The sequence below is a fragment of the Anoplopoma fimbria genome, chromosome 20 (genome assembly GCF_027596085.1).
Source record: "Anoplopoma fimbria isolate UVic2021 breed Golden Eagle Sablefish chromosome 20, Afim_UVic_2022, whole genome shotgun sequence".
Lineage (NCBI taxonomy): Eukaryota > Metazoa > Chordata > Actinopteri > Perciformes > Anoplopomatidae > Anoplopoma > Anoplopoma fimbria.
The window spans coordinates 15,326,041-15,343,615 of record NC_072468.1 but is presented as its reverse complement, the minus strand read 5'-3'; the positions used below and the strand labels follow the sequence as shown (position 1 = coordinate 15,343,615).

The 17,575-nt window shown below is 42.6% G+C and overlaps 3 protein-coding genes across 3 annotated transcripts; 2 read left to right on the top strand and 1 right to left on the bottom strand.

Moving 5' to 3' along the window:
* Positions 1–185: 185 nt before the first annotated feature.
* On the bottom strand, positions 186–3,007 carry rnf41l (ring finger protein 41, like). Its single transcript, XM_054620856.1, has 5 exons — positions 2,802–3,007; positions 2,526–2,665; positions 1,350–1,512; positions 1,103–1,223; positions 186–590 (listed from the first exon to the last, which is right to left on the bottom strand). The coding sequence occupies exons 1-5, from the start codon at positions 3,005–3,007 to the stop codon at positions 186–188; spliced, it is 1,035 nt and encodes a 344-aa protein (XP_054476831.1).
* Positions 3,008–4,543: 1,536 nt separating this feature from the next.
* On the top strand, positions 4,544–16,838 carry rad54b (RAD54 homolog B). The gene is made up of 16 exons (XM_054621316.1): positions 4,544–4,652; positions 5,162–5,340; positions 5,722–5,917; positions 11,501–11,713; positions 12,197–12,496; positions 12,624–12,786; positions 12,924–13,149; positions 13,519–13,605; positions 13,710–13,830; positions 13,966–14,105; positions 14,182–14,472; positions 14,669–14,832; positions 14,913–15,174; positions 15,987–16,053; positions 16,146–16,343; positions 16,430–16,838. The coding sequence occupies exons 2-16, from the start codon at positions 5,194–5,196 to the stop codon at positions 16,648–16,650; spliced, it is 2,796 nt and encodes a 931-aa protein (XP_054477291.1). The 5' UTR covers positions 4,544–4,652; positions 5,162–5,193; the 3' UTR covers positions 16,651–16,838.
* On the top strand, positions 8,454–11,122 carry LOC129109286 (fibrinogen silencer-binding protein). The gene is made up of 2 exons (XM_054621317.1): positions 8,454–8,860; positions 9,707–11,122. Exons 1-2 carry the CDS (start codon positions 8,454–8,456, stop codon positions 10,260–10,262), a joined length of 963 nt encoding a protein of 320 aa, XP_054477292.1. The 3' UTR covers positions 10,263–11,122.
* Positions 16,839–17,575: the final 737 nt, after the last annotated feature.

Sequence of the window (17,575 nt, the reverse complement as noted above, 5' to 3'; positions counted from 1 at the left end):
CATTCCACTTTTTTCTCTCTTTCAATAGTTTCTTTACACACCGAATTAATAAAAATTAATCTCAAACTCATTCCAGAAACTTATTGTACACACTATATTTTCATGATTAAACTGTTAGCCAAATGTTACAAAAATAAAGATTTAATCCTTTCTGGTTTGCCTAAACTCTCACTAGTCCAGTCTACTCAGATGACCGTCACCTCCCGACTCTTCCTCTTGATGCAGTCTAGAGTCAGGCTCCTGGTCCCGCCCTTGCGCGTCCCCTCTCCCAGCTGAGGTGATGGAGGTGGACCAGATATATTTAATGCCTGAGCTGAATGCAGTGACAGACTGGAGGCAAGTAAAGACGCCTCCCTCTGCTGGTGTCTTGTCGGCTCAGTGTGCAACTCCCGTCCGGATGTTTGCAGGGCTCCCTGATGAAGGTCCCTGGATGTCGGTTCAACAGGATGCTGACTCCTGATTGGCTGCATGTCTCTGAGGAGCTCCAGTAGTTCCCTCTTCTCCAGCTCGGCCTCTGCCAGCTCCTGTCTTCTCAGACGCTCTGCTCCTAACAAGGCTCTCATGTCACACATCACTCGGGACAACTGACCCTGCAGGGAGAGGACACCGGGTCACTGAACAAGCGTCAACACGGTTCACAGCACAGACTTTTCTATGTTACTGAAATTAGGTCCTATAAGGAATTCTTCTTTAGAGAAATTTACCAAAAGATAATGCGTCTGAAAACACTTTGAGACTGACAATAAAAGTAACTCTACTTTAAAGTTTTAAATGATTAAAGTCTATTAAAGTTTACATAATATATATATATATATATATATATATATATATAAATAAAAGTAAGATATGATGAAGCTCTAGAACAACAACTGAATCAACTTTAACATTCAACGCTTTGTTTGTAATGTATTTTTTACATTTCTGGCATACTTTAGTATAGAATAGCCAGAATAAGAGTCAAGAAAGAAAGCACATATCTCTGTTTTTTAAATGTATTACTAAAGCTCTCACTATACTCACAACTAAATGTGCCGGTACAGTAAGTCTGTACTTCAGCCCTGTTGTTTTTACGTTAAATACATGAGAAGGACTAACGGGTCACCTTGAGCTCCTCCATGTCATTCTTCAGCTGCGACTCTTTCTGCACCATGTGTCTCCTTTGAGAGTCCAACCGGGACTCCATCTCTCGTCTCACCTCCTCCACCTTGCACAGCATCTCTGCCCTGCCGTAAATATTCAGTGAGTCAAAATTAGGATTTAAAAAATTGAATGTAAACCGAGCAATCATTTGTTGGTTCAGGATTGAAGAGATTGGTGAAATCCTCACAACCACAGACACACAAACACACCTGAGCATCTCCACTTCTGTGCGCAGTTCTGCTACACAGTTGTGCTGTGATTGGTCGATGGAGAGGAGGGTGTGGCCGCAGCCGTTGAGACACTCCCTGCTGCGGAAGTTGCATTCGGACAGGTGAGCCTGCAAACCCCGCCTCTCTACCTGCAAGGAACAACCTGACAGAACAGGAGCACAGAGGAGGGCAGGCCTCACATGAAGCAACCATGTACTCGATTTATACATAGATGTTTATATCTTTAAACATTTTTTTTTACAAAAGTAAATTTGGTTTGCAGAAATAGCTTTAGATAACAAAGCCACAGTATTACACACGAGTGGAAACAGTACCAAAACATTTCGTTTAGGAGGCAAAAGTGCAGTCACTCGACTTTGCTATTACTGTATTACTTATTGTTACAAAAACAATACCTCTTAATTGAGTGTCTTCATAAGAAAAGTTGTCTAAGGTTACCTTACAGAATTAAAACGTCTGTCTTCATTGCACATTTAATGGAATATGCTCCTGTTTCTGTCGCAACATACTGCTTTGCTATTCTGTAACTCTTTTCAGGGTATATACTTAACAGATCTACTTTATACTTTAAAACAATATAAGTACAGGAAAAAGAGTGAGGTATAAAGAGAATAGCTGTAATTTTTTTCCACCTCTGAACATTTAGACCACCCAAAATGTTAGACTATTCACTACACTCATCTTTGATCAAATTCAATAACTTCAAACAGATCATAGCAGTCATAATATGTATGTTGCTGCATGCCTGTAGTACTTAACACTGCAAAAGGCCACACTGCATGCACACACCCTGTAACTATACCTACCACAATGGTAACATATGTACTCTCCACCTGTCAACGACAGGTCACAGACACATTGTGAGCACAAGAGCACATGCTTGTAAACATACACAGTTTTAAATTGCTCATTAAAGAGTGATGGAAAGTTGACCCTGAATGCACTCTTTGTGAGGTCTGTGGGAGCTGATTAAGTCCCATAGGTGCACCAGTTTGATAGGTAGCCATGACAACAAAAGAGCCACCTGTTGCACCCACACACAGGTGTCACGTTACCTTTATATACCACACATCCAGAATGATAACCATTTAAGAACCGTATAAACACAACCGATAAACTTTACAAATGACACATCACAGGAGCTCGGTTTCATACCTGTGTTAGAGCAGGAAATATAGGCAAACTCGCACTCATCCTCATGTGTGTTCAGGCTCTCCAGGGAGCAGACCACCTCACAACCCTGCCCTGCATTCACACAACGTATCTGCAGGCGGTTGAGGTCATTACGCATGTACCTGTCATCAAAAACAGAATCAGAGAAAATGAGGGTGGGCACAGAGAGCAGCATACATGTGTGACCCCACTGGAAAATTTTACAATGAACACTTAAAATGAAAAGATAATAAATGACGCACATATGCAGAGACAGACCTGTACAGCGGTTTTAGAGTGCCTACATCAAGTGGAAGTCTGTCCTCAGGACAGGAGTGGTGATGGACCAGCCAACTGCTGATGCAGGCGCTGCAGTAGGCGTGTTCGCAGGGCGCCTGGAGAGGGCGCTCCAACACGTCTCGACACACACAGCACAGAAGACCCTCGTTCACATAGCCCACAAACCGCTCCAGATCATAGCCCATCCTACCACCACACAGACAGATTATACAAACATGAGAAAAAATGTCTCATTTGTTTCTTCTTTTTTGGATTAGTAACTTTAACAATAACACTCCCGCCTACCTGACAAAATAACTTCATCGACCTCTTTCTTCTTCTTCCCTTCAGTTGAATTCCACTTCACTTGTTCCCCCACAGGTGACCTTCCCTCTTACCTCTGAACTACTACTATTGTCTCTCCTTCTTCATCCTCTCTCTTGACTTGTTGCTCCATCAAGGTGAGGGTCTCCTTTCCCTGAAAGCCCTCCCCTACCTTTGGGAATGCGTCTCCATGGAGAGGTATCCCTGACAACCAGGGCTCGGGGAAAAGGCCGGCAGCTGTCAGACGAGATCAGATCAGATCAGAGAGACAGAATTACAGGAGAAGAGACACTTAAAAAAATACATTCTGCAGAAGAGCTTTTTCCCCCTGCCTCAGGAATAAAGTTAAAGATTTTGAGGCCTTGAGAGATTTCTGCTGTCGTTCCACTGTTTATGTCTCTGTTAATGACTCACCCTATCCTAGGTTTCTCTCCCGATCTCTGGATGTGGGATTAACATGGATTACACTCTCTCTCTCTCTCTGATTGGATTACAGAACGTCAGATGACACATTCTGTCAAACCACAAAAATCAAAGAGCAATCTGAACAACTGGAGTAATCCATGTCCTGTCATATTCTATGAACATCAATGATCTCAGTGGTGGAAGAAGTAAGTCAGACCCGTTAAGGGAGTAAATAAATAAAAGAGCGTGTGTGTGTGTGTGTGACACTTTTCAGAAAAATGTACTTTGTGTATAAAAAGTTAAAGTTAAGTTATGGTCATGCACCATAGTGCAATATTGGTCATATACATATACATTTTTTGTTCAAATATGATATATTGTCACATAAATGTAGTGGGAAAAAATGTGCAATACTTCCCTCTGCAATTAAAGTATGCATACATTCAAATACTCAAATAATGTTCAAGTATTTTATATTAATTGGTTTTTCACAGCACCCATTTTTACATTTCATTGCAGAGTAAACACAGGTGCAATTAATAACATTGATTATGGCACTGTTCCATATAGGTGGCTCAGTGCCCTGGTATTGTCTAGCATGGCTGTGACACACAAAACAGAATGTTAACATAAATATTATTTTGAATAACACCTGTGTTACAGGTACTTGAGTTAAAATACTTTCACCAACACTGTTTATTAAAAAAAAATTAAAAAAAATATTACCAGGAGTATCTCTACTAATCCTATGCAAAACCTCACCAACATCTTAATGTTTCACGATTTTATTCTCCTCCTGATATTATTAAAGTAGTAAAGTGAGGTCACCAAAGTGATGTACTAGATGTGTTCGATTTATAACTCAGGGATTGACGGGGTGCGAGAATTCAATGGGGATATTGAAAGTAAATTACTCTGACGTATATATCAAGCGCACCCTAGTCTTTCTGACCACGCCCACTGACGGGCTTTTAACCAATCACGTTCCTTCAAATCATTCAGCGGGAGAACCCGAACTGAATCAAGAGTTAAAGCAAAAATAATATCAGACGAATTTGTTTTGGGGGATTTTAGTGACATTTTGTGACCTCAAAATTCATATCTAACTTGTAGCTCACCCGGGTATGTATGACACGTTATCAAACATGACATTTAAGCCGCGCTTAAACCGCCGGGTTCGCAGTGTTTTGACGCTAGCGAGGTGGCTAGCTTGTTAGCATGAAACACTGATGGAGCTCACCGCTCGAGCTGAACGTGGAGGTGACGTCTGGTAAACGGTATCCCAGGTGTGATCTGGTCAAAGAAAACCTTTCAGAGAGGGTGATAGTTAGAAAGGGTATTCATTAGATGTTTGTCAACAGGATCAATTATGTATTCTCTCGTGTCTAAGCTGGTCTAAATGTATTTAGACCAGCTTAGACACGCACCAACAATGACCAAAGAAGACATTGAGATATCTGGGGATGAACCTTAAAGACAGTGACACCCACCCATCTCTCTCACATATGTGCTTTGAAAGGTCCATGGGTGTTTCTGATCCTCTGAGTTGATTGACATGATAATATGCTGAATATGAGCTTATTAGTTTCCAGTATTAATGATTGTGTTTATCCATTTCTTTCTCTCTTTAGGATATAGATTATTGAGGGTGGCCAGTAGCACAATGCGACGCTCAGGAGCTCCCAGCCAGCTCTTGGGTAATGCTGTGAAAAAGCCCCGGTTTGTGGCCCCTGGAGCATCTACTTCCTGTCTTGTGGCTCAATCCAAGCCCTTTACACCTAAACTTGGTTTAGGCAATGCACTGGAAAAGGTACATTTTTCATAACATTTAAAGCCCTGAATAACCACAAAGTTAGTCTTGTTGATTAGACCTCTTCTCAGGAGTGTGTGGGTGTGTATGGACTTATTGATTTATATATTCATATATTCCTGAGCCTCCTGTCAGCAGTTTGTTTAACAAAATTTATTTTATCATTCTTATTGATAGATGACGTTTTGTGTCCTAATAAGTTTCTGTCAAAGCTCAGTTCAACCTGAGCTCTAATCAGCCAGAATAACTAAAAACACTTGTGTGGGTGTACAGAGGCTTAAACCTACACTATTATCCCTCAGTAACCTTTTGGTTCCCTTCATCTACATTTCAAACTTCCTCAGGTTATGAGTTGTCTTTTCTCTTCTTCTCATCTTGCAGGTCCAGAGAAGTCTAGCAGCACCAGCTCAGAGTAAAACGGCGTATGATGTTCAGCCCAAAGCTGCCCAGCCTGCTCCAGCCTTGTCGAGGGCTCTGGCTCGTGTTCTCAGCGCAGCGGAAAGTAAGGAAAATGAGGCTGAGACCGAACATCCCAGCAATGGCTCAGGAGAGCACACTGAAGACAACAGACCTGCAGGTAAGACACAAAGATGTGTAGCTGGGACAAAACCTGGTATCGGCACGAATATTTATGTGGAGACCACTTTGGTAAAAGTGCTGGACACAAAAAACATCAGTTTTATTTTGTGACGTTGGGACCAAACAAAGCTTTTTCAGTCAAATATCAACCAGAAAGGTGATGTATAAAATGTATGACAAAGTAACCCATGGCATGATAATTACTTTAGCACATTCATATGCTCAAATATTCATTACTGGCTTTGCAAAAGCTGCCATTGTAATGGCCATAGTGTTATGAAGTTCATTTTCTGAGATTGAGGGTAACGCATATTTATAGCTCACACTGATGCCATATTGATACTCAAAGTCATCCAGAAATTGGCAAGATTATTGGTGAAAATGTTTTTCTTTTTTAGTTCTTTAAATCTTAATAACAGCTTGTAAATTCTGTCATTTGGCAAGCAAGAAGACCTTCACAAGACACCTAATTAGTGCTCAGTTAAATGCAGGAGGGTTGCGTGTCAGTGCAAGCATCAACTGTAAGATAAACAAACAGTGTCTGCTTATACAGGTGCTTAATTAGTCAAGACCAGGGCCAATTCCAGTTAGGTAATGTAGGTAATGTAGTCACAAATGTTTCTCAGTTTATTCATATCATATATATTTCTGTATATATATTTATTAATACATGTTTTATTACCGCTTGTCTGTTATTTACAATGAATATGTACTGAAAATGCTCAAGGAATACCTCAATATATAATATCACACAATTTGACTGAAGATTTATTTTCTCTGCGAAATTTATAAGCTGCAAGTCTTCCTTCTATAACTAATAGGAAAACATGTCATATTATAAGAGTTCTAGCAGTGTTGATGCATATAATGCATGTTTGCTGTTTTTGGCTTTCATACTAAATTCATCATGCAGTTAGTCGTGGATATAGTAATAACTTTGATATAGACCTATTGACCAGGACCCCCATATAGGACTTGTAGTACTTAAATGCACCTTGTAGTACCTACTTCACTATTACACACGTTGTCTGACATATTCTGCTATAATAAATACCTTAAACAGTCTGCAAATCACTGAACTCCATGTTGAGCAACAGATCCAGAGATAGGAGAATTAGCTTCACACTGCATGTGCATTAGCTAACAATAGTTGATTAAGTCCACTTATGGACAGTAATGTGAAAATATAAAAATGATGGAAACATGTCATTAAATATTCTTCCGTCATCTCCTGCTCAGATGCCCATCATGGTGAAACACCTATAACTGAATTCTTATTCAGGTATAATATTCTGCACGTGCAGCTAGACTTCTTGGTTTTTGATTCAGATGCCTTTTTTAGTGCTTTCACTCAGCACAATCCTTGTAAGCTTAAACACAAAACCCCTTCCCACAGGTTCCCTCCATATGTTTTCATTCATACATTCTCAGTTAAACATCACCTACACTTTAACAACACTACAGAATCGCTTCTGTCAGTTGTGTACCGCCTTAATAATTGACATCCCTCTCTCAAAACGCAGCAGCTCTGGCTAATAATACAACACACCGGCGATGCACGTTAAACCGGGCGGGCTGAGGCTGAGTGACAGCAGGTCCAGCATTATGCAAATTAGCGGGGTAGTGCAGCGGCAGCGCCGGGCAGATTAGGACTGTGCTCAGGATCAGTGAGCCACCGCTCGCTTCCCCTGCAAGAGCAACTAGTGCCGCTGTTTGGCAGCCTAAACACGCGCGTCTCACTCTGTGTTTGCCCGGCACGGTTTCCACGCGCGCCCTGAACACGTTTTCTATCCTGTGATCCCGTATGTCGGTTTATTTTATGCGCAAAACCTTTAAACGCCGTGCCTTCGCGGGCACGCGCAGCGCGCTCGCTAACCCCTCCCCCACTCAGTTAGTTAAGCCAGCGCTATATCAGAGCGCCGCTCACTTCAGGGAAATAGACCCCTGACCCTAATAACCTGTTATACATTGTTTAAAAACTGTTTCCCCCATTTGTGTAGAGCACGGTGGAGCTGCTGCTGTCTCTGTGTTATAGTGTAGAGACAGTGAGGCTGTGCTCTGCTCTGTGCTGTGCTGTGCTTGGTTTGGGGTTTAGAGAGACCGAGCTGTAAGTAGGTCGGGCTGGGCTTAAGCGGCTTAGCTACGTCAGCCTAAGCTGGGAGGAATTCATCCAAAGCCCTCCGCGGTAGGCGGGGGCCTAAACGAGGCTGGCCTAGTTAAGCCTGATTCTTATTGTGTGCAGCACAGCCTGTTTTTGTTGTGCAACGTGGCTGAGGGAGAACTAAGGAGCAGTGTATGAAGCCATGCGCATGTTAGACATAGTTTATGTTTGATTTTATGAGAAGAATAGAAGGAAAATGGGAAATATATGGGAGTAAGACCAGCATTGGCTTTATCACCGTGGACCAAGAAAAGCCAGCAGCAGGGACAAAAAAAGACAGGTGGGAAGAGTGAGGAGCCTTAGTACTGAGTGGTCACTGAACGGCAACAGCCATAGGCCCGACTCGGTCTGTGTGCGTCCGCTATGCTATAAGATGGCATCCAGCTCTGTGTTTCTGTCCAGCATGGTGGGTAAAGCTCGCTCCTCCAACTTCACCCTCTCTGAGAAGCTGGACCTGTTGAAGCTGGTCCGTCCTCACATCCGTATCCTGGAGGAGCACACCAACAAGCATGCGGTCATCGTGGACAAGAACAAGTGCTGGGACACTGTGGCGGAGCAATACAACGCATTGGGAGGGGACAGACCCCATCGCACCGCTCAGGGCCTCAGGACCCTCTACAAAAGGCTGAAGGAGTCAGCCAAGCAGGAAGTGATGCAGCGGAGACACGCCCAGCCAGAGTACAGATCGAGCATCTCTGAGCCAACCAGGAGAATTATGGAGATGATCCCTCACCTGTTCCACCACGTGCCCATCCATGAAAAGGACCAGGCACTTCGCAGGTACAGTGTGATGTTCACCTACAAGCCCAGACAGACATTTTAATACAGCCCTGAAGGGATAACGCAGCAGTTAGGGGAGAGTTTAACGAGCAAATACATCTTTAACAGTATGTAGTCACAATACTGATTCAACAGTTGGAGGAGGAGGAGGAGGAGGAGGGAGGGGCGGGGCTGAAGTTTTGGCTCCAAAGCCCAATCAGATAACACACTTGTATAGTCAGCCTGAAAAGGAAAATACGGTTTGTCCTTTTTTCCCCAGGCTACAACTACTCTTCAGTAGTTTGTTCTTTTGTTCAGGTACATTCACATGGAAAATACTCAACTCTTGTTTTTATATAGACCAGTCTGCCAATTTAGTTTCCAGTGATTAGTAGTATTTTTAAAGTAGTAAAACATAAGTTTTTAAACAAGACTATTACAGATCACAAATTGTACCCCAAAGTTTATGTTTTAATCCTGGTTCATGTTCTCAGTGCTTAAGAAAGTAAGGATAATGAGGCCAAGGCAGAATATACTTATTTATAGTTTGGGAGAGTACATAGAAGACAAGAAAGCCTTAAGGTTGTGTTTTTTTAGTTGTTTAAAAAAAAAGAAATATGAATGCCTACTTAAGAATCCCATATGCCAAATAATTTATTTATTCATAATTCTATGAATCAGCAAGGAAATCATATTTCTGTGAGGGTGTATCCATCATAGTTTTTTTTAAATTTTTGCTTGGGTGAATCATTTAATTTCCTCTTGTCAACTCTTAGTCAACCGTTCCTTTTGATTGATTGACTTAGTGTACATTATCACCAATATAGAACCAGTCTCACCTATTTTTATCCTTCATTCCATTTTTAGATTAATATACAGCAAGCACAACTCTCCTGTGGAACATCCTGGCAGCAGCTCCTCTCTGGCTGGACTCCAGGATTACTCAGCAGCTGTCCCAAGTATCCCCGATGAGGTGGTCCAGCTGGACCCTGAAGAGGATGTTAAACCACCGCCAGACCTCCCCATCATCTCCACACACACAGAACCAGGGCTGGACGGTGGCCAGGAGCAGGAGGGGGACCAGGACTTGAGCAGCGTTCATGATTTTGAAGGATCCCTGTCTCCCGTCCCCTCCTCCGTCAATATCCCCCTCTCTCCCTCGCCGCTGCCCTTACGCCACGACCTCTACCCCAATGACATATACCCTCACCACGAGCCCGACAGGTTTCGCCCTCTGCACCTAGCCAAAGAGGAGCACGAGATGGTGTTAGCCAATCACAGGAAGGTTGCCATTTACCTGGAGGAGAAGAGGGAGGGTCTGAAGAGGAAACAGGACCTGGAGGAAGAACTTCTGAGAGCCAAGATCAAAGTGGAGAAACTAAAGGCCGCTCGACTGAGACACGGACTGCCAATTCCTCTATAACGAGCATGAACGTGCACATCTGTGTTAGAAAGAGAAACGCTCTGAGGAGATTAAAGTGCGAAGAAGAAGAAGCTGAGGAGCAATCACACTCATCAGTTTCATGTTTGAGAACTTGAATTTATTTTGGAAAAACATAGTGCCTCGTACAGACACTGAAGGTCTAGATGAGGCTCACTTGTGTTGCCATCAGTCTGTGTTTATACCTGTCAGTGTTTAAAATGTATCATCATTATCCCTCCTATTGCCAGAAGCGACAACAGACCTTGTCAATGCTCACATTACAAACATTGTGACTGGCCATAATAGATTATATAAATGTGAACGTCCAGCTATTTGGAAGGGAATAGTAGTAGTAATGCACCTTCATGCTTATACCATGAAGGTGCTTCTCCTGATTAGATCTGCCACCAATATACATATATGGGAAATGTATTATAGTGTAGATGAGCTACCAGCATTAACTGAAATAGTATGCTGGAGTGTGAGAGTCTGCACAGATCATGTCAGGGGGATTATTAGCACTCTTTTAATTGTTTGTAGAGCAAATTCCCACATAATGTGGCATCTGTAAAAATCAGATGTGAAACTGAAAAAGCATTTCTTCTTAGTCTTACTTACTTCTAAGTAACTAAACTAGAGATGTTTAAAAAAAGTGCTCCTTTGGAAGTAACGCTTTTATTTATTTAGAACTGAAAAATATTCCAACACCCAGGATTGGAGCACAAGTCAAACTCTCGAAGGCCTTAATCACAAGATGCTTATTAATACAAATCCTGTTGCTGAATTTAAAAGGAAGTGAGAGAAATCTGTTTAAGTCTTAAATTCCATCTGGGTGCTGAATTGATCAAATGAAGAGATATGTCGACTTGTTTTTGCGATGTTATTTGTTATTTAATGTGTGTGACTACAACATTGATTGTAATTCAACGTTTGTTACGTGTGATGTAAGTTTCTTTTACACTTTGTCCATATGTTGAATTGTTTTCTATTAAAAAAAAAGTAAGTTAATTTGCTCTATTTTGAATTAACTGTTTTTTGTATATTACATGTCAAACAGGCATCCACTCATGACTTAAGCCTCTCTGAGGAAGACAGTTTTTTTTTTTTCTTAATTGGGTTCCTCTACAATGTGAGGGTCTGGTATTTAAACTTGGTGCAGCAGTGACCTCTGCTGGTGAGAAATGTATTGGATATTTTTGTGTTTTTCTTTCACTATGTTTTATGTCTTTGTGTTACAGGAGTGGACGGATACCCTCAGCCTCCAGTGAGTTCACTCTGTGTCACTGGAGCTGTCGGCTCGGGCTGCAGTCAGGACGGAGCGCGTTACTTCAGTGTGATGTGGTGTAAAGCCAGTAAGAAGAAACACAAGCGCTGGGAGGGCGATGCAGTCCTGGTTACAAGAGGACGCACTGCCACACTGAAAGATATGGAGGGCAAGGACATTGGAAAGGGTGAGACGGAGAAGCCAGAATTTAATTTAAGTTTTGATTTTGTCATATTTTAGTCTGGTGGGAGAAGGAGCGATGTGACTGCAGCCCATGTTGCCTGTGACAGTTCAGCAGATCATAAACATAAGTCACTCTATATTATGATTTAATAGCAAGTCTTGTAGTAGGGAATAAGTATCAAAGTCTGCTCTGTTGCACATGTAACCCCATCTGGCAGTTATGTTTGAGTGTAGTTACTACACCTTGAGTACACATGATTTTGTGTTGCATAATGGGTTCATTCATTTAAACTGAGATTTCAATGTTTGTCTTAAACCTGCAGCCTTTGTTTTTGCCCGGTTGGAGCAATAGAGACACGCTGTGATCACTGACACATTATGACCTTTTAAGTAGATCTAGCAAACATCTCAAACTCATTGAGATACTTTCTCCCAATATACATCATCGTTGTGAGTTCATTGGTTATGCTTGTGCATGTTTGTTTAGGAAGTGGCTACAAGGTGTCCGTGTTGGCCTCCCTGTCCGAGGGAGAGACCTTGATGATCGGGGGGAAGGAGGTGGAGGTGATGGGGTTAATATCTGCTGAGGACTTCGCCAGTGGCCGTTGCTTCCAAGAGGTCCAGGTAGAGAAAGAGGAGCTGCAAACAAAGGCAGCGCCGCCTCCCTCTCGTAGCTTGGTGTCCAAACGTTTCTGCTCCCCAACACTATTGGGTGGAGCAAATCATCCCGGATCCCAACCGGAGGAAGAACAGACCTGCAGACCTCGCCATGACCCACTGGCTCCAGGTATGTAGACAAATAACACAAATTCTCATATTTTGGATCCTTTTTGGCATCTTCTGGTTTGTTAGAAGACTTAACTTCTCCCCTCTTTTGATATACAAACATTTTGTATTTACACACTCTTTTACAGGTGCACTGGTGATGCCTCGTCCCTCTGCCAATCACCAGTGGTCTAACAACAAGTCTGGGCTTCCTGTGGTTGATGTTGTCATTGACCCGTTCCTGACCAATCAGCTGCGACCGCACCAGAGAGACGGCCTTCTCTTTCTCTATGAGTGTGTCATGGGCTTGAGGTATAGGCCCTTGTTCCCGTAACATCTTGTCACATTTTGTTCTAAGACATGAACCTGTTGGCAGAAAAAAGCCATCACAGCCATTGTTTGGATTCCCTAATAAATCATATCGATGTGTTTTTCTGTGTGTGCTTCAGAGCTGTGGGTCGCTTTGGGGCTATCCTGGCTGACGAGATGGGTCTGGGGAAGACCCTCCAGAGCGTCGCACTGTCCTGGACTCTGCTCAAACAAGGACCCTACGGTGGGAAACCAGTCACTAAGCGTGTCCTTGTGGTCACACCTGGCAGCTTAGTGCACAACTGGGCTGCAGAGTTTAACAAGTGGCTCGGCCGTGAGAGGATCAGCGTCTTTGCTGTGGATCAGGTGTGGAGAGAAGGGGAAATTCTTTCTTTTGGAGTTACAAGGAGCTCAAGTATCATAAGTAGAAATATTTCTATTAAATAAGAGATTTCAGGTTCAAATTCTCATGCAGCAAAGCAATTTTATTCTTGAAATACATTACTCGTAAGCTCATTGTTTTTTATATTTGAGAGAGTTCAGCACAACATTTAACAAAAAAGAGTAATAATGATACTTAAATAAATACGATAATTAATGCAAAATGATATATAATGACTTTTCCTAGTCTTATGTCTTTTTGTAAAGAACTTTGACAAACTATCAGATTAATTCGCTTATCAAAATGTTTTTGTATTAAGTTATTAAAAACATTCTTTGTTGACATTTGTATAGGACCACCGGATAGAGCAGTTCTTGATCTCCCCTCTGCACAGCGTTCTTGTGATCAGCTATGAAATGCTGCTGCGCTGCTTGGAGCAGGTATTCTCACCTTCTGTCTCGCTGTCTATTGTGCATGTTACAAATAAATCCCCATATATCATCTTTTTTTTTTTTTTTGTTAAAGTATTTTCTCGTGCTTTCAGGTTCAGAAAGTAGAGTTTGGTCTTGTGATTTGTGACGAGGGCCACAGATTAAAGAACAGCAGCATCAAAACGTCCTCAGCCATCAGCAGCCTGAGCTGTAGTCGCAGAGTCATACTAACAGGTGAACACTCGTTCTGAAATACCGAGATGCAAAGCGTCTGATAGAAAGAGATGGGGAAATCTTTTGGGCTCTCAGGCTGACAATATCTACTTCTTGTACAGGTTTTTATACTAAATTGTCTTTGTGTTTTTGAAGGCACCCCAGTACAGAATGACCTGCAGGAGTTCTATGCTATTATAGAGTTTGTTAACCCGGGGATCCTCGGGTCGTCCACTGCTTACAGAAAAGTATATGAGGAGCCAATTCTACGCTCCAGACAGCCGTCCTGCTCAGAGGTAATCCTACCTCTCTTCCTCTTGCTTCTATTCTTGTAACTTGTATATTGAGATCTGAATCTCTCTCTGCCAACAGGAGGAGAGCGTTTTGGGCGAAGAGCGGGCAGCAGAGCTCTCTCGCCTGACTGGCATGTTCATCCTGAGACGGACGCAGGAGATCATCAACCGCTACCTGCCTCCTCGTCTGGACTGGACGTTGTTCTGCGAATCGTCCCCTCTGCAGAGAGAGCTGTACACACATCTCCTCTCCCACAGAGTCTTCAGAGCCTGCCTTCAGGGCTCCACACAAACTCACACACACCTGGCCTGCATCACTGCACTGAAGAAGCTCTGTAACCACCCTGGCCTGCTCTACTCCTCTGCCAAGGTTAAGAGCTGAATTAGGCAGTAGGGGAGTTAAATCTGCATCTAGCCTTTAGATATTGATTTCATTTGATTGCCTTGTGTTGTTGTTTATTGAATTTAGTCTGAGCATTCATTCTGTGTTCAAAGCAGTCTGCATTTATGTAGGTGTCTAGAGATTTACTACCAGTCCTAACTGATTACTGTGTTGTGTTTTTTAGGAAAAAGCAGACAGTGGTTCAGTGGAGAACTCCTTATACGAGGGCTTGGTTGAGCTCTTCCCAGAATCCTACTCTTCAGGTGCATTTAACACGGCTGACTCTGGAAAACTTTTGGTTCTGTCGAACATGCTGACTGCCATCAGACAACTCAGCCCTTCAGACAGGTGTGTGTGTGTGGCTGTGTGCATTTGCATGTGTGTATTTTTGTGTACATATACTGACAAAGTATGTGTTCCCCCTGCAGGGTGGTCGTAGTGTCCAACTATACTCAGACGCTTGACCTGCTCCAGGACTTGTGTGTACATGCAGGCTACACCTTCTGCCGACTTGATGGACACACACCCACCAACCAGAGACAGCGGCTGGTTGATGGTTTTAACAGTCCCTACTCTCAGAACTTCCTGTTTCTGCTGAGCTCCAAAGCAGGCGGCGTTGGGCTTAATCTGGTGGGGGCCTCCCACCTGGTGCTGTACGATATTGACTGGAACCCTGCCAATGACATTCAGGTTAGACTCACACACTCAGACATGCCTCGAATGTTTTGTGTCAGCAACACTGTTTTCTTTGCTTTCACACCTGTCTGCTTTGGGTTAAACAAACTCAGGTGCATCTGTGCGTGAGGTTCGATTGGTTTCGGCTGGTGTGTAAGCAGTCAATCGAATTTTGGTGTAGATGTAACAGGTGTACAGAGACTGTCTGGGTCCACTTCTAGATGAGATCTGGTGGTTTGTTTGTCACAGATTTTATGATGGCAGACATATTAGTGTGGGGGATATTCAATCCGAGTAAAAAGGAGTTATAACAAGGTGTGTTGTGATGTGTCCTACACTATTTCTTTTTTTTCTTTTTTAAGATTTAGCTTAAGTCAATTGAGAACCAATTCTAATTTACAAGGAAAATCTTGCCAAGCTGAGGCTACAGAAGTCAATTTAGGACAAAAAAAAATCACACGTTGAGTTGCAGTCTTGACAAATAATGGTAATAATCTGTTATTTTTTGCTCTTTCTAAAAAAAAACATAAATATACACCCAAAGAGCTCCATAACTTACTGCCTGTCACCAAAATGTTGTTATACCACTTTGGTCCAACCACTGATGGCACAGGATGACATCACCAAAACGGTTTGAAAAGGTTTGTAAAAAAAAAAGTCCGTGTGAAGACAAACTGTGGATCTTTTTTGATGACCAAATGAACTGAACTAAAGGTGTATAATCACCCTCGCATTACTTCACACTTGTATACATACATATCCACCAGATGGTGCTGTTCACATTTGTGTAATGCTACCCTGCAACTTTTCCATCTATTTCCGTCCAGGCAATGGCCCGAGTGTGGAGAGATGGACAGAAGAAGACTGTGCACATCTATCGTCTCCTCACTGCAGGTCAGGAAACACAGACTCTCAAAATATAGAACTAGTCATGAACCAGCCTGATGTGAATCTTTAATGTCTGGGTGTGTGTTACTTTCTCGCAGGCACTATTGAGGAGCGAATATTCCAGAGACAGGTGTCCAAACAGGGGCTCTCTGGGACGGTGGTGGACCTGGGCAAAAGGGCGGAGCACACCAACTTCTCCAGCAGTGAACTGCGAGATCTCTTTAGCCTGACTGACACGCTCTCTCTAACACACGACCTGCTGAACTGCAGCTGTAGCATGGACGGCTCTGTCCAGCGTAAGCACATAGGCGACGCACTTCACACACTGACACCAGTATTTGACTTTACTGAGACTCAACTCGCTTTTTTTCTTCATTCTCAGCTGTTTTAGAGGAAGAGGAGCAGGTTTCTGAAAGGCCGTGCCAGCTCGGTCGTCAAGGTGACCGAGGAGTGGCCCAGCAGAAGCATCTCAGCATGTCCGAGCTGATGCAGTGGAGACATTTCTCTGGTGACACATACACCTTCTCAGATCCATACCTTGATGTCGCACGAGACCACATCACCTTCGCCTTCCAGACCACCATCTCTCACACAGCTCCGTAGACAAACACCTCTAGATTACACTCTAGACTATAGACAATTCACACACACACACACACACACACACACACACACACACACACACACACACACACACACACACACACACACAACTCTCAACAGAGCTGCCAACAACAGCAATAAGTGACATTCCGAGATCCTGGGTCTTCTGGGGCTTTTTATTTATTTATTCAAAGACATTTGTTACAAAACTTCTTTAAATGAATGGTATTCAAAAGGAATATGTGTAATAAACAGGTTTTTAATGAGTTGAACATTTTTTTATTGACTGAAGAATCCTTCCTTGGTATTCCATTCCATTTTAGATGCATCAATGATTGAGGCAGCTTGGAAGTTTTTGTATGTTTTAGATCCTTATACCATAGAAAAGCTTGCAAAAGTTACTCCTGTATCCATCTAGAGTAATATTAACTGTGTGTATTAGAGGCTTTATATTGTTCTGAGACAAGTCTAGGTGTCACAGACCCTAGGTGGTATGCAGAGTTTGTTTAAACAACTATTCATAGAAAACAATCTAGTTTATGGCCGTCTGTGCAGCATGTCCTCCGGAGCTGAATGTTCTGATAGATTAAAGGCTAGTATAGTATTAAGCCACAATTTTGGGCTATACTGTCACAGTTTATCTGACATAGTGACCATTGTCTGATCTGTTCAAACTGTTATTTTGGATAACACTCGTCTGTTCATGCTCTTCAACACAAAGCTGCTGCGTGGGAGTTATTTAGTTGCGTGTGTGCCCTGAATTCACATATGATTTATGCCCGCGTCTGTCAGATTGACTGAGCTTTAGGACAATACACATACTGTGAACAGAGTAATTATTCTTATGGCTTTGTGATTGTTAAGCAACAAGTTGTGTAATAAATGGGTCTCTGGGTTGTTAAGTTTTCCCTTTTATGCATATGAC